General features: G+C 39.1%; 1 protein-coding gene across 1 annotated transcript in view; it reads right to left on the reverse strand.

Annotated features, from left to right (window-relative positions):
• RFX4 (regulatory factor X4) overlaps positions 1-27,879 on the reverse strand; it is a 76,495-nt gene that overhangs the window by 18,211 nt on the left and 30,405 nt on the right. The window contains exons 7-15 of the mRNA XM_085321664.1: positions 26,941-27,018; positions 24,743-24,906; positions 22,266-22,366; positions 20,590-20,648; positions 18,882-19,026; positions 15,392-15,486; positions 13,798-13,915; positions 6,325-6,444; positions 5,024-5,185 (exon numbers count right to left, since the gene is read on the reverse strand). Of these exons, the coding sequence (XP_085177790.1) occupies positions 5,024-5,185; positions 6,325-6,444; positions 13,798-13,915; positions 15,392-15,486; positions 18,882-19,026; positions 20,590-20,648; positions 22,266-22,366; positions 24,743-24,906; positions 26,941-27,018 (1,042 nt within the window). The remainder of the gene's footprint in view (positions 1-5,023; positions 5,186-6,324; positions 6,445-13,797; positions 13,916-15,391; positions 15,487-18,881; positions 19,027-20,589; positions 20,649-22,265; positions 22,367-24,742; positions 24,907-26,940; positions 27,019-27,879) is intronic.

Below are 27,879 nucleotides of genomic sequence, written 5' to 3' on the forward strand. Positions count from 1 at the left end.
GGTTATAGTGCTTTCTTTGTCCCAGCTCCCCACCCTTTTTTTTCTTTTTTGAAAAATAGTGGGGATCTTATCTCAACCTGAGGAAAATGAATCAGTCCATGACAGCAAGTTGTTTCATGTGTTCCCTGTAGGAGGTCAGGCTCCTTGGACTTGGCCACTTCTGGCATTCAAGTCTAAATGGCAGACACCCCTGTTTAATTTTAAAAAAATGTATAGCGTATGACATGCTGTGTGCTTGTCCAGACAACACTGAGAGACAAATACAGAGAAGAGCTTTTGCTCTGGAAGAGTTGTGAATGTCTTTACTTAATTCTGCTAACCAAGATCTGTCCAAGAAACATTTTTTTTTCTGCAAGAAAGTACCTCACATAGCTGCTCTAGGAAATTTTTTTGGGGGGAGGTTTTTGGATTAGAAACAAATTTATGTTGCACTTTACTCTGCAATTACAGAGAAATAGGATGCTGTTCAAAGATTTTTCTTGCCAGCATGTTCTTGGGWGTCTACAGTTGTCTTTTTTCCTCTTCCCTTTGTGGACATTATGCTGTTATTTTCAGAGTGCCTAGTCACAGAGAGAAAGGAGAAAGAGGAGGATGGAAGAAGATAACAGATTTAGAGGCTGTGTGTGTATATATATATMAGGTCAGACAGGACACTGCCTACATTGTGGCAAGTGGAAAAGGAGGAATGAGATGATAGGTTTCTTGAAGAGTGTGGGTTTTGATAGTTATGTTTTTAAAACCCAGCTATGTCCCAGGCCTACACAATTAATTTCCTCAACTGGCTGCAGAACTGAACTCCAGGAGAGGAAGTCTCTTTTAGATATGACTGAACCCAGCTGAGCTGGTTTCTGAAATAAGCAGAAAGAATAGAGGTTGAGCAGCATTTTGCTCTGCTTTGTGTTCTGAGCATGAAGAGCTTGATCAAATAGGGAAGTTCATGTATTACCGTTCCTTTCTTTTTTCTTTTAAAGATAAATTTGATTTTGAAGATATCAACCAAGAGACTTGTAAGAGGCCCAATGCATATAGGGAGCTACTAGCAATCCGACGATGGCCCTGTTGTACTAGTGCATAGCAAAACCAAAAGTGAACGGGAATTCCACACACGGAACTATGGATTGTACCAAGGGCCATCCATATACTGTGAACATATACTGTCTTACTGCCTATAGCATATAGTGCATATAGCACTTTGAACAGTCGTGATAGCTTGATTTGCTGTTGACATGCCAYTGGTATCATCATGTACACTAATACAAAGAAGAATCAAAAGCTACTTCATAATGCTGGATTTTATATTTGCTTTATGCTGGAGTAAATTTTTTCCCCCACACAGCAAAGAAATTAGCTTAAAAATCCGATTTGGAAAAAATCCAAAACCTTCCATTTGGGGGGGGGGAATTGTCCTTTGAAGCTGAAACTGTTGATTTTTACACCATTGTGGCTATAAGAATTAAACTCATTCTTTAACAAGAGCTGATCTTCTTATCCATTTACATTAGTCCAAGAGCTGGAGCTTTAAGAAAAAAACAGGTCATTGTAAGATGATCTCCAGATGATCTCCAGAGGTCCCTTCCAACCTTAACCATTCAACCATTCTGTATTCACAAACACAAATATCAGGAGAGACAGTAGCTCTATGCAAGCATCTCTCATGTCAGATTCCCTGAACTTTAATACCTGTCCCAGACTTGGAAAAATACTGTCTTTAAGTGACCAATGCTGATCTTAATTCAGATATACATTTCTTGAAACTAAATTGTAAACTGCATAATTAATTTGCTAACACATTAGGAGCTACTTACAATTCAGAGTTCATTCAGGTTATCTAAAAAACATTCCGTTAGCAAATGAGTAATCACAGTTTCAGGAGGTGCAGAGAGGAAAAGCATATTCAGCCATACTGTTATCACTTTTATTACAATATTGTTGCAGTTTGAACAATGATTAATCTGGCCTTTGTGATTTAGAAAGGATTGAGACTAATTATCCTTTCAAATGTCTAGTGACTTAACAGAAAGATTCAAATAAAATGTTAGCTGAGGCATGCCAGCTGTTCTAAATTAGAACACTATATATAGGATTTAGCTCTCTTTTACTTGGTGTCATGTAATTGCAACAATTTAATTTGCTGGTTTTGTGCTGACCATTGAGTGAAGGCAAAAAAGTTAAAATGCAAGTTAATAGTTAACCTTTATTGCTAATGCTATAAGGAAAAGAGAGTTAACAATGCCTTAAATTAAAGAACTAAGAGCTAGTGGTAACCAATGGGTTTAGTTTCAAGTTTTGCAAAGTATTTTCAGAGTCTGACATTTATCTCATAAAAGATGTTTAAGAAAATGAATAGTGGCATTTAAATATATCTCTCCAGAATAGCAGATGCTCAGAATAGGAACAAGTAAGGCCTAATATACAATAAATCTAGAATACTATTCACATACATCTTTTATTTAGTTTTATGCATCATTTTCTTTGAAAGATGTATTCAATTTTTCCATTTTAATTTTTAAAAAATATTTTCAAARTTTTAATTCTCTAAATCTATTTATGGAATAGTTTGATTATTTGTAGCACATCTTTAGCACTTCTATTTTAAAATATAGCTGTCACCTATAACTTGGTTATAGGACATTTGGATACTTGTATACTTGGAAGTATGGTTGTTACTTTATATTATTTTATGCAAATGAACCCTGCATTCCGTGGTGTAATCAGTAATTAACTAAAACAGTGATCAGCTCATCTACTTGATGAATGTGGGAAATGGAGGTATGCTTWATTGCCCAAATTAAGACAGGGAAAAGTTCACATATTTGTGTTTACTCTTAACAAGACCATTGCTTGGCATTGACAAATTCAGCTAGTAGTAGACAAAAATGATTTTCATGTTAGCAAAAATGAGGCTGCACCAGATGGTAAAAGCAAAATCTCATTCAGCCTAACAGAGATTTCTGAAACAACCTGAAATGAGAAATTGGTAAAAGCAGAGAGCAAAAATAATCAGAAATTACTTTCTTGCCTAAAAAACTCTACTCTGGGAACAACTTTGACAAGTTCTACTGCCTCTACTGAAGGAGCAGGTTCTTCAACCATTGTCCCCAAATGATCCATTTCTAACTTGAGACTTCACGCTAGCAGACCTTGGCCATGGCAGGACAAAAAACTTAGGTGGAAAGAGAGCAAGCGAGCGAGAGCAAATAGGACAGAATATTATAAAATAAGACACAACATGAGAACAAAAAGGAATTAAATCTGTAATGTTTGTGTGAGWCCATTCCCTTGTATTACTGCTAGGATTCAGAAGGGATATCTAAGAGCCACGCGGTTACTTGAGTCAAGTATCTGAGTCAAGGATGCTGAAGGTAGGAGCTCAGATAGCTGACAAAAARGCTATTACTTGAATACGGAAGAACTTTTGGGTTAACAGTTACCATAATCAGACATGTTTACAGTCTCTCCAGCCTAAACGGAAGTCYTTTAAGTCTCCATTTTTGTCTGTGCTACTTAGCTACTTTTCAGTCCTTTACTTCTGGGTAGAGTTCTGGCTATATACTTACAACAATCTCATTGACCATAATGTCTACAGAGCAAATTATTCACAGAATCAACTTTTCAAGAYTCAAAGATATACACTACCTCCAGTGTTGCCTGATCCAAAGTCATACACTCACCTTCCATGTCTAGGAATCACATAGCTCTTGTCTAACTGTTCAGGGGGTAATATCATCCTATTTCCCTCCTAAATATAGCATAGTCTCCAACAGTGAGAAAACCTTGAGTTTCAATGTAAGAACAAATGTTCTTAAATCTCCTTCCACCACAGCTATGCATTGTGCCTCCCTGTGGCGCCTTTGAAAACATGAAAAACATTTGTCAGAAAGATTTATTAGTCCTTTGGCCACTGCCAGATTATCCACTGTGGTAAATCATCACTTTCTGACATTCTTTCGAGAAGGTTTTGTAACTTTTCTAGTATGTCACAAGAGTGATAGTTTCCACATTCTGATTACACACCCGTTTCACTGAGGAGCTAGAATTCCACTGCCTGGATGCCTTTCAGAAGTCATGCACATTTCTGCTTTTTTTCCCCTGAATTCAGAAAATACAGCTTTTTGATCATACAGACAGAAGCTCCTGCCATATACAAAAGGTAATGATTGACTTCTACATTAGGGTGTGGGACAGAGTTGCCCCAAAATACAAGCTACTAGTGTGCATGCTTTTGTGGTTACTGTTTGGATAATCCTAGCCACAAACTGAGTATCTTTATGCACAGATTTGTTTTTGCAAAAATTTGCACAAATCAGGAGTTTTATGTGGCCTATAAGACTACAAGCTCATGAGTTGCCATAATAGAGTATGTAACTGAAAATAGGCTTCAGACAACCGTTTCCTGATCTCTAGCATTAAAAGATAAAAGTTATTAACATGTAAACATTTGCAAGAGAAACTTGAACAGATATTTAAAAATATTTGGGTCTCAAACATGTTGAAAAATGTCCAATTCCCATTTTATTCACTGAGAACTAAGTGGCTCAGGTCTTTGAAAACCTCAGTAAACCTTAAAACACCCAGTTCATTTCCATGAAGTACATAAAATACCCAGGGAGACTGAGTCCACCTTAAAGTCATTCAAGATGCTCAAAAGTGCTGTATCTACAAATAATTATTTCAGTGCATTGCTAGAAATATGAATAATTGGACTGATTTTWAAAACCATTTAAAAATAAAGTGATAGCCCTGCTTCTCTGAAGTCCTCAATAACTGAAGAGATCTGCTATGCCAAGGTCTGGAATCTGCTGTTAGGACTTTGGAGCCCAGACATCAGCTCCTTTTCCTGTTACCCTGCACACCATGTCTGGATAGAGTGAGAAATACTTTAAACAGATTTCAGTTTGAGAGGACTCCTCATCTTTTGAAAACCAGCACATGTTTTGGTCTCAGGCTTGATTTCAGGTAGCTGAAAGGAGAAGTCGTGTTTTGGTGAAAGAATACCAGCTCCAGCTGCTGTTAGCCTGCCTACCTGTTGTAGTTGCTAAGCCACTGTACTCTGGGGACTGATTGCTGACAGGCGAGGGAGCAGCGGGCACTTCCACTGAGGTGGCAGATTTAGCTGGGGAGAACGGCACTGGGGAGGGAGTTGGAGGAGCTGGTTCACTCAGAATGATTTCTTCTCGTATTTCTGCTGCAAGTCGAGAGAGAAGTCACCAAAAAACACAGTTTAAGGCAGATTCAAGGAATGCTGTGAAACTCAACGAAATTATGCAAGTATAAGTTATGCACAGAGTATTTCTGTAAATGTGTAGTAGGAATCACGCAAATCTTTGAAAGAAGGACTTCTATAACATGCAAACTATACTAATATTCAGTGTCTCCTCATAAGACTTCTTAAAGGAAAGTGCTATTTTTCTTGTTTTACACATAGGAAATTGATGCATAGAGAGCTTAAGGCTTATATACCTCCAATGTACTACTAGGTACCTAAAAGTGAGAGTCAACTCAGAGTCAGGCACTCCTACTCCTTCTAGAGACATTAGAAATAAACAGGAATCTTGAGGGGATTCCAGCAGCCGATGGTGGTAAGTGTCTCTCCTCGCTGCCTACAGAGACTCACGCTCTACATATTTCTAAGCTCCAAAAGCTATGTGGAAAGTGTGCGTGGATAAGCAACTTGTTTGTCAAAAAAACAAAAGGCTATGGCAGGACAAGGAATTAAAATCCCGGTCTTTCAATACCCAGAAGACAGTACTCTAATCACTGGAATGTTTTCTTCTCATAAATCTCCAGGGAGGCAAATTAAGTCACAGCTAAAACGAAGAGGGGGATCCCTGAGCAGAGAGGCTAGAGGCAATCTCTGCTCGCTCCTGCTCTCTGGCAAGTCGGTGCAGAGTGAATGGAGCAGGACTGCAAAGCTGTTTCTGTACTTGTACTCAGAACATAAGTGTATCAGAAACGATAGCTTTCATTTTTGTCTTTGCTCACTTCTTTCATCTCTCATTCTTATTTAGAGTGGTACAAATCCATTGATATCAGTGGATGTATTTAATGTGAAACTAGCGTAACAGAATCAAAAATCAACACTAAGTCCACTAAAATGCAACAGTGGCTTAGTCAGGTTAAGAGGAAAAAGGTTCAGTACAAAAATCTCTTTCTAAAATACCAAGTGTGTGCTTAGGGATGCTATTTCAAACACCCAGAATTATGTCACGAATCTGGGTAGGCCTCTCTGGGATAGCTGAGGATAAGGAAGTGGCCTTACATAAAAAAAAAAAGTGAATCCAGTGGAATAAAAGTGACAAAAGCTGAATAAAAGAACAAACTCACCTGTGCTTCCTTCTCCTTTCATTGCCCTCATCAGCTCATTAGCTCTCTCCTGACAATGGAGTGACTCCAGCAGGTACAATACGTAGTCATCAAACATCAAGTGAATAAGGTGAAAAGACCCTGGTAATAAAGTGAACAAATAAAAAAGCCATTGACTGTCTCAATATGCTCATTAAACCAGTGATTACGGTATTCAACAAAACAGGCACTGAGTAGCGCTGGCTCCTCTATAGTATTGCCACTGAAGTACGTCTTTTACTCGAGGTAACTCATCTGCCAATAAGCAAGGACGAGGTCAAAGTAAATCTGGGGACAAACAGACTCTGTTTACTCCTGGACTTATACCGGCCTATATGAACGTGAGGTTCAGCTTTCAGAAGCTGAAGTTATATCCCTGTGGCCCACTTCCTAAGGACAGTCTCATTATTTAATCAAAACTCCCAGTATAAAACTGGCATTCTTGTATCCTGAGTCACTTGAAGTGAAATGGAATAATAATAAATATGTTCCCCCACAAATATTTGAATCTACTTGGATGGGTTATGGAGTCTTAAAACGAAAGTGTCAAAACCTTAAGCACTTCAGGGTTTCAAGCAGTAGTCCATTGGCAGAGTTCTGCTGAGGGGACCTTGTTACGCTGTTATAGAGCAAAGATATTTTCTTCCAGCCTCTCTCTAGCAGTAATGTCACTGTTAGCAAGGACTGATAGCCTTTGTTAATAGGTGATAGAGACCGTTCCAGTTTCACAGAGAGCATTATGTGTGGTTAAGTGTGATCTGAAGAGTAAGGGGGTGTCTCATTTATTATTTAGCACAGATTCATATAAGTGGAATTAAATAAGTTACATATATAGAAATGCAGACTACATGAAGATTAAATATGGGTTCAGAACTGTTATGTTTAAGATGTAAGGAGACTGCCTAGCTGAAAGCTGAGTCTAGGTGGGGTTTTCTTCTCCTGCTCTAGCATTGAACAATTTGGACAATTACACTATAGTGGAATTGTTTGCTTTTATCTAAAGCATTAGGTAGAAGTTTCTGTCAGCAGTAGAATCCAGAACCAGCCACCTTAGTGACGTGTCCTGGTACGACATTTCTGAGCTACTTGTGTCACTAGATAAAGAAATAGGAGACTAATCAACACGAAGGTAGAAATATCCTCCCAAATGTCCTGATGGTGCATCTCCAGCAGTAGACTGGAGGAGACATCCATTAGTTGCCAAACAGAGGCTTTGTCAGCAGCCATGGGTATCTTAAAGGGAAAGACTTGAGACAAAGTTTGGTCTGCTGTACCTCTACGACATTATCTTTTCCTAGTTACCGGTTAGAATCATACAAGCAGAAATAACATCAGGCCTGTTTCTGTGCTTATCTCTGAAGATGTCATGGATATCATCCCTTTCTTAAATACCGTGACAGGAATGTGACCATCTTAAGGCTCTACAATGGAAGAGCATGGACAAAAAAAGTGAGGTATGGAGTAAAAAATAACTTCAAAAATTAATACCAAAAGAGATTGTATTGATAGCTACCTGCTACAAATCCTCGTTTTAAGTACAGATGGAAAACTTGCTAATGTTATTAGGAGGAATGGCAGAATGATGTTATTGACTAGAGTAATAGAAATGAAATGAAATTTAATAGTGTGTTGTAAGAAGTTCTGCCCTGAGAGATTTACTTACAACAAGACATTTTGTTGTAAGATAGAACTTCTTTGGTCAGAAATAACAGAGTTGAGGGTAAATTAGTTAATGGATCTCTGATGCAATTGGTAAAGGATGTAGTTATATTTCTCTGTAGAAATGGCACTGGTGAAACCTCACTTGCAATATTGCATACCACTCTGGTCACTTGTGTTCGAGAAAGATTAGTACAAGCTAAAACTGGTATGGAGAATATTAGCAGGAGGATGGGGGGAATGAATAACTTGTTTTAATTGACTAAAAATGCTTGACTGGCTTACTCTTGTAGAAGGGAAGTGAGTTGCTTTCCATAAAGAAGGGTACGTGTCAGGAACAGTGAAGAAATATTTACTCTGGAGCACATATTGTTGCAAAAATAGATGTGTAAGAACAGGCCATAGATGCATGTCAGTTGAAAGTCAGGAGGAGCAATTCATCAGAGCTGAGTCATGGTGTAGCGTCCTCCTGAAAGGAATAATCTGCATCTGCAGAGGAAGTCCAACTAGTTTCAAGACGGAGTGTCATTAGTTTGTGCAACAGACTCCACGACACAGAGTACCTGCAATAGCTGCTGACAGGGCTCAATCACACAATGGCTTGTTGAAAAGCTCCTGAGTTTATTTAGACTTGCATGGAAAATTTAAAAGGTGCTCTTGTAAGTCATTAGGTAACTCTGGCTTGTGCCAATGCAGCCAGACAGGTATAAATAATAGCCAGCCCAGCAGCTGGCTTAAATCACAGGAAGATCATTGCCTGCGAATGGAGCAGAAACCAGCTACTCTTGGAGGGGGCTTCATCCAGATGTGCTTCTTTTGAAATTTCATTACTACATTTTTGAGGAAAATACTTCTCTAGGAAAAAGATGCAACAAGTTTCAAATTCAATCAAATTTGATAATGATTGCTTTTTCCACGGGAAAGTTAGAGGTTGCATTTATATTGGGATACTAGCTTTTACCACAGCTAAGTCTAAGTACTCCAGCCTCTCTGCTTATCCTGCTGAAGGGCAGAAGTCGTGTGAAAGGCCCCTATATCCTTATATAATCCTAGCTAGCCATTCAGCTTTCAGCGCAACTCAGAGCACACTCTTCTTCCTTTGTGACTTGCACGGTCTTTATATTTCCCACTGGCTTCTGTCGTCACTGCTAAGAGCTGAGCACACACATTGGCTGGAGAACACCTGCCTTCATGGTCTTTAGCAAGACAGCACAGAAGAAGGACACACATGATTGCAACACTTTTGCTACGAGGAGGAAATCTTGGGCTGTTGGTGAACCTGAAGTGTTCACTTCTTCATTTGTGTTTTATGATGTTATCCTGTGCAAATCAAAATGGGAATCAAAATGTATCCCTAGCCATGCAAGGACAAGTGGTGGAGATCCACACTTCAATTTTGCAGAAAACTTTGTTTTAGAAATTTTCTGAGCTAAACATCTTGTTGAATAAAATCCAATTACATTTAGCAGCACTATGAAGACAGCAGACCTGGCTGATCACCTTGTTACTGACTGAGGATTTCCACATTTTTCAGTGGAAGGTCTCTGTGGATTTTAGTGCAATTACTGCTGATACGTATGTCTAAAGCAAGAAAATCAAGCCTAAATATCTGGCTTATTGAATCTGTCACAGGGTTCAGGGTATCTGGTGTTTCCCATGAAACTCCTTGCTCAGCTTTCATTTTAAAAAGGAATTAAAAGAAAGTTGATTGTAGTTTCACAGAAATGTTAGTGAATGCTAAACACTAAAATGCTAGCAGGCAAATGACAAGAACCTTAGATTTGCTATTTTAAAAAAATGTCTATTTTGAAGGGGGGTGTCTGATGCTTTATTTTGAAGCCGTGGAATTGGCAATATTGAATGCATCATTTAAAAACACTCCAGTGCCTTTTGTCACTCTATTGAATTTCTCTCTTCCTCTCCTATTATTTCTCCCACTGTGTATTTTCCAACTCTGTATAGAGTTTTTGAGCCCAGAATTTGTGTGAAAGACACTAGACAAACAAGTTGTTGGTGCTGAATGAATGCAATATTTTTACATTCTTAAATGAGTCAAATGAAATGTAAGCTATAGAGTGAAACCAGTATCAGCGCATGCATATCAGCTACCCATTGAATAGCTATTCAGCACGATGTACAACAGTTTATTCTGTGTTTGCAAGCTACTGTTTTTCACATGAAACTATGTTTGGTTCTTTCAAGTATATCTTTAAGAACTGAAAAGGATCCAGCTATGGCTGGTAAACCTGATACTTCTTTAAGAAGAGGTAAGAAGTCATTCAAGAGATTGTAGTTGCAATAATAAATAGCCATTTGGCTCTAATTTTCAGAAGGAGTAAAATGAAATGGCAGTGATTACCCAGCTAAGGTACAGTTAGAAGCTATTAACAGGTAGATACTGCAATTACATGTCAGGAGCAAAAGAACAGTGAGATTTCGAGATCTGGAGAAATTCATGGAGCTTCTCTTACTAATTAGCTACTTTTGTACACTGGATGCACTACCCAAACATTGCCACCAACTGTGCCTTTGATATGCATAGGCAGGAAGGAGGGAGGCAGACAGGGAAAGAGAAAAAGGGAGAGGGGGAGAGAGAGAGAGGAGGGGTTTTTCCGCTATGGATTATTTCAACCTGCCCACGTCACCATGTTGAAAAGCTTTGCAGAGTCAAATCTCTGTGCTAGCCAGTCCACTGCCAGGTATTGCAACTTGCTGTAATCAAATTTGTCTAGCACATATTTCAAAGATAAAATTATACTGTCCTGCATATAGTAAGCATCCCAGCATTTAACACAGGTTTTCACTTTTTTTTTTTTCCAAATAACACTGTCAGCATCTGGTTCTATTTATTCCTTGAAGTGGAAAAAAACAGTAAAAAAACAGTCTACTGAACCAGTTCCCAAATGTAGTAAAAAAGCAGAACTTTTTATCTAAGGTAAGAACAAAAATACATAGATGCCAATATTTAAAATAGTAAATCAGTGTCTTTTTTCTCTCTATAGAACTCACTACAAAGCATATGTTATTGTAAAAAGCTACAAGGAGCTGTTAAATTAAGTAAGTGCAGAGCAGCTTGTAACGCCTCGCTCTGCTCTGACTACGTTCAGCGGCTGCTCTTTTGGAACTTGCTCAGCTCTGCTTCAGGAACAATGTGTCAAATGGCCTTGCAGTGGAAGTATTACAGCATTAATAAAAGAGATTATAGGTTTGGCTTCGTTGCTAAATTATCTTTTGGCTAATTTTGGAGAAATAAGATAGGGACAGTCCAGGCATCATTCTCCTAGGATGAGGATATAGTTTTGATACCGCTGTCACCTTTGAAGGCCGGAAGGCTCAGAACTCCCGTTGTCTCCAGCGGACTTGTACCTGGAGCAGGAGAAACCCCACTCGCTATAAATAACTGGTAGAATAGGGGCAGACTCAATACTGTCACCTCCCCGGGGTGAACTCCAGCTAGCAGGCTGCACACCACTGCAGCTCCACGCACTAGGTGTTTTGTACAAAGAGAAACCGCTTCAACAGAAGAGACAAGAAAAAAATCCCACGGGACAAGACAAGAAAATCCTCTAACCAAATCCGCTAGGTCTTTGGTTAGAAATCTTGCTTAGGTAATGATTAACACTGATTCAAGATTCTGCTAAAGCAGGTAACTAATGGCCTAAGCGCCAAAACATGGCAAAGATGCAAAAGCATGCTCTTTGGTTTTACTTCTTAGAATTAAACAAAGATTTTTGAATGGATTAAAATTACAAACTATCTCAGTTTCAGGCTGGCCCACAACAACATTTTTTTTCTTGCTTTGGCTACCAAATTGAAAAGCAGTTACTGGCCCAGTCCTAATTATAATACCAAATACCTATGAAAAACACATCAACTATGACCAGTGCATTTGTTCCTAGTATGGCTGCATATAAACCTATCAAATTCATGTTCAGAGGTGTATATCTATATAAGAAGGAGAATCTTGCATGTGTACCCACAAACATTTGTACGAACACAAAAAAAGGCAAACAACTACAAACTGAGCAGCTGAAGTTCTCAAAAATGAGAAATCTGAAAGTCAAGTTTATAACAAAGAAAACGTGCGAGTTATTTCGCAGATCTGATATGTTATACTGTATTACGTCCCAAACTCTTGAACCAATGAATAATTCTCAACATTCACATTTGCCTATCTAGAAAGTTCATAAATGTTTTAATTAATATATAAAATCACAGCTGAGGATAATTACACAGACCTTCCAGACAGCTTGTAGTCTAATGACTAATTTGGGAATCTCTGATTGAGTAAAAATATTTTGATGTCCAGTGCTTTGAAATAGAGACTGTTTGATTAGGTTACCTATATATCCTAGCAGGGAAAAAAATAATACTGTAATGTGCATCTCAGTAGCAAAAATATATCCTCAGGGACCCTTTAATGTTCGCATTTCATGACTTTAACAGTATAACCTCAACACTATACTAACGCAGGATAGTTTTTCATTTGTTGGCTGCTAGTGTATTTTCCACGTTGCGGTTATGTCTGCAGAGAGCAGTATAGCAACCCAACGTGTTGGAACACAAAATTCAGCATTTGTTCAGCACTCACTCAAAGACGTTTTTGAATGTGGGGAGGTACATTTTGTTAAGCAGTATCAGCTATTCTTATGCTTACAAAATAAGAAAAGTTACAGTGACTCAAGGAGAAAATGAGTCCTAGAGGGGATGGGAAATAGATGTGACCAGGATATTGATGCTGAAAACAATCTAGCAGATGGAAACTGTGATCGTCTTGGCGATGTTCACTATCCTGATGTTTACTGGCGGTTCACTAACATTTGCTTGGAAAACTCTTAAGAATGGGAAAGCCAAGAAAAGCAGCTCCAGACCAAAATATAAATAAAGATTGTATTGTGAGTGCCTATCTCTCATGGTATCTGAATACTAATAGCATAAAGCACATCAAAGCTCCGATGGCAGAAAACACTGCAGTTGTTCAGTGCAGTGCTTCATAATTTCATTTGTTATTAATCCTCTAATAGCATATCCTGCCAAATGMACATTCATAAAAAACATCCCTCATGAGAAACCTGGTCCCAAGTGACTGTGAGTGCTCACACTCATGAGGCAATAATCCCTTTTTGATCATCTCCGCTTTTAACTGATTTTAACCTAGCCCTCCAAATGAACTGTTTGCATCCCAGGATTCAAGGCAAAGCCCCTTTTGAAACCATGTAGAAAAGCAGCATGCATTTTCATTAAAAAAAAAATAAATGTCTGTCTGTCCACTCTGACTGAATTCTGATAGGGTATAGAATCAGTATTATTAGTATACTAAYAAGGGTATAGAAACACACTCAGTTTGCAAAGATTGGTTTAAAATGCTAAATTCCTTAAAAGCAGAGCCAGCAAAACAGCCTACTGGAGAGCTTTTCATCCACTTTAGTGCAAAGTCACCTGCCTCAGTGTAACATGTGGTCTCCACGGTTTGGGTAACCTGGCTGACTTTGCACTGAAGCGTGTTAGGGAATGCTCCCGTCACCGACTCCCCCAGCTGACCTGTGACTGATTACTCCAGCTACTAGCTGACAACAAACTGAAGGGAATAGTCATGTTTTCAGCTCTTCCAACTAGATCTGGAAGAAAGACATCCATCTGAGCGTTACTTGCAAATGTCAGTAGCCTCAAACTAAATTTTTAATAGAATTTTGGACATATGAAAACAGGTATGTTTTCACTTAAACTGTACATTACAAGCCAGGATACAGAATTTTTCAACAGTGCTATGCAATTATTTCAACAAAATGAAARTACCAAAGCTGGGTGCACTGTGCAAAGTCATGTCCCGGATCACTCGAGTGCCGAAACAGGACCACATCAAGAGGAACTGCTGAGCTACTTTCTTCAAAGAGCCTTGTCTCTTGGCAGCTACCTGCAAGAAAACAGATATATCTGACATGGAGGAACTTTTATTTCCACTGCCTGGTATAGTTGAATGATACACATATTTATTATTTATCCTTTTTTTTTTTACTGGAAAACTACTTATCATTAACTACATTAAAATAAACACTAAAAATTCAGAAAAACATACACAGAAAGCTACCTTAGCACTATATACAACCTTCAGAAAGAGGAAACTCTTGAGTATTATTTAATATCAAGACAGAATTTCCTTCATAAGTGATGAAAAGATTTATTAGACTGCCAAAAAATTGCTCTAATCTTCATCTTAACCTAATTTTATTTCATGATGATTCCTAGACAAGGAATCAACAATGCTTGATCTACACTGAAAACATATATTAATGTTCCAGTTAAGGTTTACTACTGAAAATAATTGTTCCTTCACATTTCTGTTTTTGTGACTTCACATAACCATTTTACTAGTAAAAGTACTTCCCAGGAAGGAAGGCATTAGCTCCTCAAACCTTATTTTCCATAGACATATTTGAGTTAAAAAATTAGATTTACCCAATCAGCTAATAAAATCCATGCCAAGTTCTTCCTGAAAGAGTAACAATTATGGTCAGAATTTCAAACTGCATTCCACTAACTAAAAGAAAAGTTCCTCAAAAGAATCAAAATATTTCAAGTAATCAAGGGAAAAGTCTGCTATTTTTTCCATGGATCTTTTGCAGCAGAGAGAGATGCAGCATGTTTACATATGTGTATATTTTACTTATTAGCTCTAAAAATGAGATCTAGAATAATGAGTTGAAATTTTCTAATAGAACATCCTAACATAAAGGAGAGTTAGTGATAGAAGTTAAAATAGTTGATCACGTTATTAGATACCCTGCATAACATTATGGTGATGCCTGAATAATTTTGAAAGTATTTTTTAATGATTTCTCAGTAAGTTTCCAAATCCAGTGAAATTAAAATAGAATGTAAGTCCTTGGTATCCCAAATCATTTTGAAAATCAACATAACTATATCCTTGTCTGTCTGGTAAAGTAGATGATTCATCTTTACACTTGAACATATGTAAATGAATTAGCTGGCCTACTTATCCTCTTCTTTAAAATCTCGAAAGGACAGACTAGGTTATCATCTCCATTTGCACTACATGGTTAGGATGACTTTGAATTAACTGTCTCTCCATACCCTTGAGCTATTCACTTGGTTGGAAACCTTAGGTCTGTCCCATTCTTGAATGTCATCTTTTGGGATGGAATAGACAAGCACAGAATGAATCAACCCCATAAACTGTCCTCATACAGGGCATGAAAACTTGTGAGATTTCGCCCAYGGCTGTTTTACTTTTGCCCACTACCAATGCCTGGCTGGGGTTGTTGGTTTTTGTTTTGTTTTGTTTTGTTTTTCCATTTCTACTAAAAACTATGACCTGAATAGAGCTTGTACTGCGCATCGGTGACTCAGGTCCTAACTCCTGTTTACCAACCTTCACAACACATCTGTCCACCATGGAGTCCAGCCACTCGATGTACGACTCAATAGGAGACTGCTCCTCCAGAAGGTGATCAAACTCCTGATACACTGGCAAACAAAGAGAAATACCACACCTCAGCACTTGGAGTTCATTTAGACCAAGGGAGAAACAAGTCACAAAAAGCCATCAAAAACTTCTCACAGATCTGCTATATCATAACAGATTGCTTAGCTATAATGAACGCGTCTTCGTTGGTGCTGACCCAGTTACTTTGCTTCTACAGAAGGCAGTGGAGCCACTGGAAGCGGCATTTTAGTAGGAGCAAAATCAGRACCTATTGTTTAAAATTCATCTTTTAGTTTAAGCCTCAACTGTCCATGACGTTGGGAAGCAAAACAGTTATGGTGTTCTGTACGAAGAGTGCGAAGCCAGGCCTTGACCTTGGTGATGAAGAAAGGTCGTGCATGAAATCGATTTAGAAAYGCATAAAGAATCCTTTAAGCGCCAAGTGGATGAGCACTGTTGATAAGGCTCTTGTCTGTATAGTGCTTTGGTTGAAAAAACATAATTTAACTGCAGTAAATCATCTATTTGTGGTTCTCAAACCACAAATACACCTAAAGGTGTCCCGTAAACTTCTCCTTCTGTAAAATAAATTGCTACAAATGCACAAATGCTATAATGAATTTATCAAGAAGAGTTTCAAAAGGCAACCTGATTACTTTTTAACCTCTCTGAAGTACACAGATACATATTTTAATGCCGAAAGTAAAAAGAATGAAGTCATTCAACTGCAGCTCTTAAAACTGCAAGTCTCTAGTTTATTTATGAGAATCAGCAACTGGAAGACAAAGAATCATGTGCTTTGACGTCTTGAGAAATTGTTCTTCAACTCAGCTAACATAAATGGCCCAGTAAATCAAGACGAAAGATACTTTCTACCTGCTGTGTCACAGGATGATCTCAGTGTGCTGTGCATTTCCACTGATGCTTAATTATAAATTACAGGAGGAGGAATTTCCCATCATAGAAAGTAGAAAGTGGGGGTGGTAGAGGAGGCAAAGTATAGAGAGGTAATAGCTAGAGAAGTGAGCCACAGAGAGTACCCAAGAATAACGCAAAGGACAAGCTGCTTGGGCTCTGCGTTGGGCAATAGCATCCCAGGATGAATCAGCAAGCTGGGCAGGAATGCATTTTCTTTGCACCTGAGCGTAACTTTGTTTATCTTATGCTTGCAAAGGTGGGATGGTCAGAAACATTACTCAGGGAAGAAGGAAAATAGTGGTGTTTTGCTCCTCACTTACCTTTTTTGGTTGTTGTTTTACTGAATGGGCAACCTCACTTTACTTAGGATAGGATCTAAAAGATATCCGAAACATTGTCTCCTTGCTTGAATATTTGGCTGGACATAAACTGTCTGATACAACAGATGGAGTAATTCACATGCTGTGCAAAGAGGGGAGCAGGAGCGGAAAAACAGATCAGTTGCCTGATTTGCTGGAACAACTCTATTGTGTGCAATCCTCCATTTGAGCAGAATAGCTGTTTAGCCCTAAGTAACTGTTATAAATACCTCAACAGGACTTGAGAAAGGGGGAATAAAGAAAAAAACATGCCAGATACAGCCACCACATCAAAATAGGAAAGAGTTGCTCTGCTACCCTGTGATTTTTTTTCTTTCTCTCTGATCTTGCCTATAGGGAATCTATTTTTTTTCAGTTATTCTAGCTGGAAATTGTATATTCTTAGTTACCAATACTGAGAATGTTAAACCAGGCCTTACTTCCACATCACATGAGTCATGTGGAGTTTGACCTTCAAAAAAATCCTTGGCCAAGCAGAATATACCTCAAAGATGAAAATTAAAAAAAAAGATCCAAAATCCAGAATAATCCCTATCAATATCTGCACATCTCAGTGGAACCCACTTCATGTTGAACATTCATATTAGGTTATTAGGTCAGCATTTCTGGGTGCTTCTCTCTCTCTCCCAGCTGGAAAATATGAGCCTACCACATGGAAAAACACACACTTCAAGCTATTTGCATTTGGGAAAATGCCATCTGATTTGATGACACTTAAGTTGGTATTTAAAAACTTGCACATAAATAAAAAGTTTTCCTGAACATTACGTTTTTTCTAAATGTGAGCCAAAACTGTGACTGCAACTGGAGATCACAGCTTTAGGAACTGGTTGCTTTTTGGCCAGTGGGAGGATGCTGGGTAGATACTGAAGACAAAACCAACTCCAGAAGCTTCTGGGCTCTAGTCTCATCATATTCTACCTCCCCTGCTGCCATATCAAAGTTCCTTCTGCTCAGAGAGAGAGGGAGAGCACCATGTCTCTCTCATGGGAGACCACCATGTCGGGAAGTGCCTGAAGGGATGAGAAGGAGAGGCAAGAGTACAAAGGTGCACTTGCAAATGGAGCCAAGAGAGGAAATAAGGCCATCCCTTTAACTGAGAAGAAGCCTTCTACTACACGGAGAGGCAAAAAGCATGGGGGAGAAGAGCCACTGTCAACCTTGTGGTGCCAGCGTACATGTGAAGGTGTTACCCCTCCTCTTCCCAGCCACACACCAAATGAATTATCCCATGAGCCATCCTGTCCCTGCAGGGCTCCCACAAGTGGTTGCCCTGGCTGCTCCCCGTAAAGGTTGGTCTTGGATAAGAAAGATCTGTCTCAGGAGAGAAATGGTAATACAAAAGGTGCATTCACAGGGGACAGAGGTTATGAATGATGCCAAAGACGAAGCTGATCATCCCTGGCGCCTCAGAGGGACAAGCTCAGTGTGTTTAGGGTTACACCTATCACTCACTGAACAAGACAAGTTACATTTTATATTTAAAAGAGAAAGTCTTTCACTCTAGAACCAACTTGCCAACATCTCCAAAGTCACTTTTCAATTCATGCCTTTCAATATACTAAGCAGAATCTAAATTAGCGAATAAGCTTGCTCAATATAGAACTTGTATTTACTCATAAAAGCTCAGGGTGAAAACTTCACCACAAGAAATTATCTTGTCTATGAAAGTACTTTGTAAAATAAAGCTTTTTACAAATAAGTTTACAAGGGACTCAAATACATGACCACTTTGTTGTCAAAGTCATTCAAAAGACAATTCCTGCAATTCTGCAGCAGGGTAGTCAGGAGTGTATCAGATTCAATGGTTAAGGTGTAGATTTTATCTGCCTAAGCCCATGGAAAAATTCCCCCCTGAATCTTGCTTGGTGCAAGTTCTCAGCTGTTCCAGATAATAGAACGAAACTCTTTAATGGAAGAGCACACACTTAAAGCATAAGAACTTGACAAGGCTTTGCCTTACATTTTGATAAATATCAGTATTTATCTTAAGCCTCCACTGTTACAATTTCTCTTAACAGTTGGATTTCTTCATTGCAAAGCAGTAAATGCAAAACTGAGCAGTGTTACTTCCACTGAGCTTTGTTTGCAACCAAAAGCCAAGTTCACTAGGCTTTATTTGAGAGTTCTGCTCTTACATTGTATGATGAGCTTTCTATGTTCCTCCCGTGAGTCCTCCATAGTATAGAGGGTTTGTTTGGTAATGCTATTCAGATCCACGTTCCTCCAGTCCTCCAGCATTTGGAATGTGATGTCTGCACTGTGGATCACTGTTCTTGATGCCTGTAATGCAATCCAATCTGTTCATTAGTTCATGGTTTATTAGATTAAAAAATAGGCTTTATCCCCTTTTACGCTTCCTTAGCTAGGCTCACTAAGTTGATTCTCCTTATGGACCCCCAYCCACCATCCTGATCTTTTATGAAAGTTACAGCGGCCTGCAAGTCATTTTGCACATGTTACTGAGCTGCAAATCTTTGGTTTCCACTCATCACAAACCCAGATGGCACCCTTAATCTAGTTGTTCTGTTGCTAGACTTCTCAGAATACAACACTTCTGTTTGGCTTTCTTGGCCAGCTTCAGTCCAAAACCAAAAATAGCAAAAAAAAAAAAAAACAAACAAACAAAAAAAAAAAAACAAATAAACCCCTCATATGCTTGCAATCTCCCCTCTCTCGAACTATCATTCTTCTCCCAGGCACATGAAAAGGCTCAAGTTCATTTGCCTCTGCCGCAGAATCTGCCTCTTGGCTAGTTGAGACAAGGACCTGTTGCCAGTAAGGGGAGGATGGTCTAAGAAGAAAGGAAGTGGGGCAAGGTCATGGCCCTGTAACACACACCAGCTCCCTGTAAGTTAAGTAGAGGTGATAACCCACGCTAAGGTTATCACCTTCCCAAAGGAAATGACACATTTGAAGAGTCCTTCAGCTCAGTAAACAGTTGGATCCCAGGCCTGATGCAGAAGACTGTGGCGTCTGTATGAATGATCCTGATGTCCTCTGAATACCTACAGACATCCACAGTTTGGTGGTGATCCACCAGGTAGCACTGGCATCTCTGCCTCCCCCAMTAAAATAATAATGGAGGGATAAACCTACAAAGGAGACTGTGCAGGAGTATTTTTTTTTCCCAAAGCCTCTTTCTGTGGGCTTTTCCACCCTCAGTGTTAACCTGGGGTATTGGATATATTTTTCCAAAGTGGAGTTTTCAGTATGATGGGGAAAACAAATCATCTGATCAGATACATGGGTGAAACCACATTGAAACCAGTGGAGCATCTCCTTTTTACACTGTATAAAATAYGGTCTTACGAATTTTTCATATGTATTTGTGATCTAAACTAATTGGTGAAAAATGAACACTTCAGAGTAGTTTTGATATTCACTTGCTGTGGTTGCATATTTCTGTTTAATATCCCTGCAGTTCAAACCTTTAGTTTTTTTTACTGATTTTCATTTGATTGATAACATACAATTAGTCCTGTATTATTTTATCAGGCATGTTGAAAGTTGTTGCTTTGCAACAGTCCTGATCCAAACCCCACTGAAATCAGGAACATCTCTTGTTTATTTCAACAAAATGAACCATCGCTCTGGATCAAATCCTAAATTAGTTTCAAAAAAATTCCYCATAAAATTTAATTATCAGGGAGTGACAGATATCTAGCAAGGCATTTTGCTAATTATTTTTTTATTTTTGTGAAGATGGTCAGAATGAATATTGAAGACAAACTGCTAACTTAATCTCTTTCTCTCTGGGTAAATTCCAGCCTGCCAATATGTCGAATTCTTTGAAAAGTCAGTGAAAAATGATATTCAATAAACGTGGGTAACTGAAATATTTACCTGGCAGAGATGATTTAGTGATGTCTGTCGCCGGAGAATTTGTGAGAATCTTCTGGACACTGCAGGAAAGAAGAGTTACATATTCATATACTACACTAAATAAAGAAAATATTTCTCAAAATACTGTATTAAAACCAGAATCAAAAAGCGCATCAAATATCCTATATCCTGGTCATATACAATTRTGCCTACATACAATTCATATGAATAGCCCAGTTTTAGCTTAACTTAGACCTAGACCTAAAATCTTAAATCTGAATGTTCAATTAGTATTTCAAACGCATATTATAAGTGATGATTTACAGACTCTATAAATAACAAGACGACAGGAGAAATGTAGAAGACAATGGAAGAGCTTGGCTTGTTTAGCACAGAAAATTTTATCTTGATACACAAAGGCACTAAAGAACTATTTAAGTGAAAGAAAAATGTTGGTGCAAGAACARAAGGGCATAAGATAATGATAAATCCCTTAGGTATGGAAAGTCGAAAAGTTTCCTAAGTCTTAATGGAAACAGGTTTTGGTGGAGTCTTCTGACTAGACTAGGAAGAGCTAAAATCTSTTTGCAGACTCTGTGCTGCAGTACCATGCTATGGAGTGAGAGGTGCCAGAGTCACTAGCCCACGMGCTGGTTGCCAGTCCTCTGTTCCCATTTTAGCTCTTCCAGGGGGATACAGGCTTTTAGACTCAGGTATACGGAGCTGGGAGGCACTCGAGTTTACCCTCACACTAAAATCACCAAAGACTTGCAGATCTGCCCAAAGAGGCCTTACATACAGCCACGAAGTAGGTGTTCCCCCTGTACTGTTAAAGGGTACAGTGAAAGAGTRTATTTTAAGAATGACTAGACAGTATAGCGTCTCTTTCTTTCTCCCCCCCTCCCTCCCTCTCTCTCCTTATATGAACAGAAAAGATTTTACTGTCACAGATTCTTGATATTTTTGAATGGACAAAGATGTAATAAAACATATTTTCAGGTCTGACTTTCTATAACTTTTCAAATAAACTAGTAAATAACAAAAAAAATGAAATTAGTTATTCCAATTTACATCCTGAGTGTTCTCAGTAAAATATACTCCTAATTTTCCATGCTGATCAAAACAGTTAATCCTTCTCCTAAATTAGTTTTTTTTTTTTCTTTTAACTTTGTGGTGTGGAATTTAGTGCTCATGAAAGGCAAAGAATTGAGAGCCGTGAAATAAAGCAGGCTTTATCAATAGGTGATGTGCACTGCAGGCATCTACAAAGCACATCTGAAAAGGACTAGTGCCCTTTCCTGTGGTGACAGGGTAATTTGATCTCCTTCGTTTTTAACTCTGGCACTTTTTCGAGCCAGGGCCTCAAGCTGTATTCAAAYTGTGCTAGCCTAAAGGTTTGTTTAATAATTTCCTTGGCCTAATATCATCCCTAATGTTTGCTTACTATCAACAAAATTAATTTCTTATCAGAATCCACAAGAAAGGAAAAGCAATTCTTCTCACTTTGGAGTGGTGCCTCCTTTCACTAAATGAAATTGGTTCTCGTGAGCAAGTGGAGATTGCAAGTGAATGCAAGATTTATAATGCTGCTGGTTTTTAATTCTTAAAAGAATGCTAGACTCACTTCCAATTAATTTGTAATCAATGAACACTCCCTTCTCCTTAGATTAATAGGAAAGAGATCACACAATACATACGTTCAAATTTGATATTTCGTAGGTTTTCCGGCAGGTCGTGGAGGGCTACCTTCAGCCACTCATCCAGTTGCTTTGCAAACTTTCGGATCACCTGAGTCAAACTGAAAAGAGAAATCACTAGGTGAGAACATGTTTACCTGGTGCTTTACAGGATGAATATTTGCACCTGTGAACATGTAAAGCCTGTGGGTAAGTCAGCATTTGCAACTCACCGTTTTGCATGGTTGCTGACCTATTTGGGTCTGCAGGTATGAAGCAAAACTTCTGAAAATGTTTGCAGGAGAACCTTAAGAAAACAACGTGTTCGAAAGCTCACACAGAATAAGTCTCTGTACTGCACCGCATCAGTAGCTATAACTAGTGTTTTTAGCTTGAAATAAAATCACGTCCATTCTATTCAAAAACGATAACATAAAATCACACCTCTTTAAGGAAGAGGAGAGATCAAAATTTGGATTTCAGCTCAGCTGTGCCCACATTTCTACAGACATAGACAGGGCCTTGCAAGCAAAGCAATAACCAACTGYGCTGCTGCCTGGAGCCGGTGAGTGGGTGGTGGTGATGGGGAGGAATTTTCAAGCCAAGCCCACGCAGGTCAGTGGAGGGGGGAGTGGAGCAGGATCTGGCTGCTTAGCCCTGCATGGGACTTCACCAGCCACTTGAGGTTTCCYTCTTCCACACTACTACCTTTTCTTGGATGGCCCCCGCATTTCCTGCTCCCATGCTAAACTAAGCAGGCAGTTCATTCTGCCCCTCTTCTTGGGACCRCTTGGCAAAAAAATGGCAATTTTCGAGAAGGATTGCAGCGCGTGCTGGAGGGGAGCATGCCAGGCTGAACTGCACTGCCTCTAGCACTACTGTGGATACCCAAGGGAGGGAGAGAAGAGACGCAAGAAACTTCTCCTCTTTCCCCCAGGAAGCTTTTCCTGTTTGTACTCCTAACACAAACTGCACTGAGAACAGACTTCAAAAAATCTTATCCACACTGGTCCCTAACCACACAGGGGATGGATGAGAACTGCTGCACCCATCAAAAAGTGGCTTTTCGGGCCAGCCAACGTTTGTTCCCAGGAAGTCCCTCCGAGGATGCTGGCTGAGTCAGCAAGATTTCCTGCAGGAGCTTCCATCGCAGTGAGACCCTTCTTCACCCCCTCCAGTGCAGGCTATGGCTTAATAGCCACAATCTGGCCCTTTATATGCATTACAAAAGTCTATATTCACACTCAAGTCTCTCCTTATTTGCTATGAAAGAACTAAGCAGCTTGAGAAAAGGACTGCTGTTCTGTTTAATCCTTCCAATGAAATAGATTTTGCGGGGTGAGGGGCGAAGCCTGTAAAAATGTACATGTGTTATCAAGGAAAGCCCGTGCTTATAACATGTTTCCTGTGGAAAAAATTCATTGCTTGTACTTCAGCAGTCATACAGTGTGCATGGTGCTTACCAGTTTATGAGAGCAGAGCAACATCCTGAAAACATTTGCTGTAATTAGAGATTCTTTAAAATCTTGGGGGCCAAATGCACAGCACTATCAATAAACTCAAACAGCAATACTCTTAAATTATTTGGCTGAGCAAAGCATCAGTCAAATAATTCTAAATGTGAACAGATATATTTAGAAAAAGATAGTTTCCTGATAGTTTCCCCAAAGAGGGGAAAAGGTTGAATGTCCTCCGTGATAACACTTTTTGCTGTGAACTGTTGATCCCTGCCCTGCTTTACCTGCATAAACAAGACTCCTTGAAGTCAAATGAGATCCAGGTAGGAAGAGAACAGCTGAGACCTACTATGTGGATTGGCAAAGATAATTTAGCTTTAAAACAAAGGAGTATCTAAGGGCAAACACTGTCTAACATGAATTAAGTGATCCTACAATAAGTTCATCGTAGTATAGTTTAAAATAATCCAAATTGTCTGAGGCTTCACAAGTATAATTTTCATGTTTTTTACTCCTGGCAAGCAGAGTAACAATTGGGATCCAAGAGTGTAAACAGAGACAAACTCTTTGATTGCAGTTCCCAAGTAAGTATCSGAGTATTTACATAGAGAGCAGCCAGGAGAACTCCTCTTTGTCACTGTAGTTCAGAATGCTGTAATGGTACTATGCCAAAAAGTATCTGAAACTAGTAGAAAAGTGTCTGAAATATTCAAAAGAGAGAGGACTGGCATTCTGCAGCCTGCAGATTTTTGACATTCCCTGAAAGTTGGGACATGACCATCTGTTTAATGTTAAAAAACGAAAGAGGAAGTAATATCTTTTATCACACAAAAAAAGTCGAATTTTTCACAAGTCCTATCAAAATCCAAACGTTTCTTCAGAAGTACATCAGCTCTCCAGCTCCTTTGAACAGACTATGATTTAAACTCAGGAAACGGGTGGCAGCAAGCAGCTTTCTGAGAACTGGTGCCATCCGTGAAGCATATGCGTACAAYAAAGACAGCTGAGCTAGAAGTGGTCGGCGTAGCTAGTCATACTGACCTGTCAGGTAACGCCTGTAGTACTGTCGGCATCAAAACTCCAGAAATCGCTTTGTACAGTATTGAATCACAAACTCCCACTATGTTCACTACAGTTGAGGAACCCAATACAGGCAGCATATGAGGAGGCATCCCTTGCCAAAAGTGCAGAAGAAAACTTTGAACCTGCAATCACAGGAAGCAGCAGGGATATTTAGATGAAAACAACCAAAGGCCGCAAATACCATTTTCTTTAAACAACCTTGCTTACGTCGCATTTGTGTCAGCCCTGCAGCTGGACTAGCGGTGCCCAGCCCYGGCAAGGCGCACCCCTAGCAAGGCCGATACTGTCACCTGGCGCACCGTGGGAGAAGGCCCCGAAGGGCAAGGAGGCAGTCTGAGCTTTTAGGGGGCATCTTTCCTTTACTACGGCAGAGCGCCCTGTGGGTACCACGGTATTTTCACCTCCCGCCACTGGCCAGTGAGCGTAACTCTTTGGCTTCCACACAGCAAACCCGTCTTTTTCTCCCTCCTTGCTCTCTGGGCCTGTGTACAAAGAAATTCGCCCGGGGGGCCAGTGGTGGGGAGGAAGARGTGAACAGCACAAGGTGCACATGGTCAATATACTATTTTATGTCATCGTTTTTTGAAAGAAACACGACTTTCTGGAGTTCTTAAAAACTGCTCTTTTGCTGACTAAGGAAAATCTGCAAAGTTTCTTCTTTCTCTCTTCTACTAGAAAGGAAAGAGGAGCAAGAGTGGACAAAGATAAAAAAGAAAAGGTGAAGGAATTATCAGACACAGTAAAACATACCCGTGAAAATTTTCATTTATGAAATAAAGGTGGTTTTCAACGAATGATGCAGTCAATTCTACAAAGGTCAGAACACCAGGATTCAAAAGTGATATTCTCTACTGCACTTACTTGTTCCGGTATAGATTGTGTACGAAAGGTTATTTGCCATTTATATATTGTAGCCACTCAGACCCTGCCCACTCTCGATCCTCCAACCAAATTCAATGTCCTGCTCCTAAAAATGTTTTCCATCAAAAATTCCAGAATATATTCCTTCAGTGAATCAATTGGCCTGGAGCAAGCTGCAGAGGTCAAAGGGTGTTGACTTTCCCTAAGCTGGATATCAAGTTTAATCACATTAATAATCTTTTGGGTCCCCATTTAAACAGGGCTGAGAGTAACTCTAGGAGGCACAACAGAAAATGTARAAAGAGGTGAAATTACCCTTTAAAAACAGGCAAATTCTGTGGCAAATTTATGGAAGCAGCTAGTCTGAGTTCAATGACTTATAAGAACCTCAGCTTTAAATCAGCTAGAGAGAAAAAAGCAGGGAATTCCCTGCCACTCTTCAGAAGGCAGAGTCAAAAGTCTCGTTTTCTTTGACTTTTACCAGGAGCTGGGTGTCATAGTCAAATCAGGCCCACAGTGTCTCTATAGTCAGACCTGTYTTCCTAGACTAGTATCCTTTCCCACATGTGATATAATACTGCTTGTATTCCAGTAATGCCTGGAGCCTTTCAGCTCTAATTATGGGGCTGTATGCATGCACTGCCAGGGAAAAAAAAAAAACAACAACAACAAAAAAAACAGATTCCATAAGATATCCAGCAGGTACAAATCTTATCCACCACTTCTAATGGAGCTTGTTGACTGCTGAGTGAGCAGCAGTGTGTGTGTTCTTAGCTGCACTTTAATACAACAGAGCAACTGGAGACTTCAGCTAYAGGTCTACCAGGAGGCCTGGGTGGCTGTAGGTCCCCACCTCCTTGTCCCAGTGTCAACATAGCAATAGCAGCAGAGGCCACTATTTTGTCGGCAGCATCTGCCCCAAGTTTGTGCTGAACATTCAGAATTCCTTCAAAAAGGAGCTCAGTTCCAACTCAAAGCTTAGCAAAGTGGTGGTGGACACACTTCTTGAGTTGTAAGTGGACTATCCAACATCATGGAGGGGATATTGCTACTTTAATCCTGTTGGAGAAGGGAGACACAAAAATATACCCATCTCTTTCCTACCTCTAATTCAGGTAATGTTGTAAGAGAGACTTAATGGTATTAGTCATATACTATGTACTCAATACAGGCATAGCTCATTATTCATGAAAATGATCAAAACCATTATTTTGTAGTATCACGTTCAAAATAAGCTCTCAGATTCATTAATGCTTTATGTATCATTCAACTATAGCTCTAGTTTCTGACCATACCTCATCAAAGTTTGCTCTTATTACAGTGTCTAGTATCCTCTGACAGTGCGTTCTATACATCATAATAAAGGTAGAAACCTGAAAAAGAATGAGGAGGAGACCACAAAAGATCATTTTACTTTAAGAAATCTGCTTTTAAAACCAGAATAGAAAGCACAAAAAAGTAAGTTTTTTCTTCTCTTTACCTATGCACAATTGCAAAAATAATGAAATCGGTTAGAGTCTTGAGTTTAGTTAGATTAGCTTTAAGACAAGTTTTCTTCTTAAAAGTAAATTCTCCCTTTGAATTCATGGATTTTTCTATGTCAATGGGGATTCTTCAAATGTAAGAGGAGCAAAAAGCCTGAGTGAGATCAAAGACGAGAATGTGGCCCTAATTAGGACATAAAGAACTATAAAACCCTATTCTTTTGTTCCACCTTACACTGATACTACACTTGTGAATAGCGTCAGAAAACTAGCAAGCTCAGCCAAGGGCAGTTGGGGGATTTTTGTCATACGTACAGATAGGATTCTCTCACTTTTTTTTTYCTAGCCTAGAAGGATAAGAAATGCACTAAGTGCACTCTACTCTCAAGAAAGCACCAGCATGTTTCTTTAGCTTGCCAACAAACGGGTTTGCAAATTAAAAAGCCATAACCGATTGCAGAAACAGAAGTCTGAGGTCTTGTTTTTCTTGTTATTAGTGATTTAACCAGTTACCCTCAAACCTTTTCCCCTATATATAATGTAACTCCCTATATATAATGTAACTTAAAAAAAAAAAAAAAAAAAGTGTGCACAGGCTTCAGAAATGTTTTAAAGGAAAGTACAGCTGATACTGTGTCAGTTGCCTATGTTAAGGGAAGATATTTCTTCCTGCTATATGAAGCAATTAAGTTCCTCATAAATAAAGCCAAGGCATTATTAAGCTCACTATAATTTAAAGTCTTTATATTT

Source organism: Rhea americana, unplaced genomic scaffold, assembly GCF_003343005.1.
Source record: "Rhea americana isolate MKP2758 unplaced genomic scaffold, rheAme1 scaffold_70, whole genome shotgun sequence".
NCBI lineage: Eukaryota > Metazoa > Chordata > Aves > Rheiformes > Rheidae > Rhea > Rhea americana.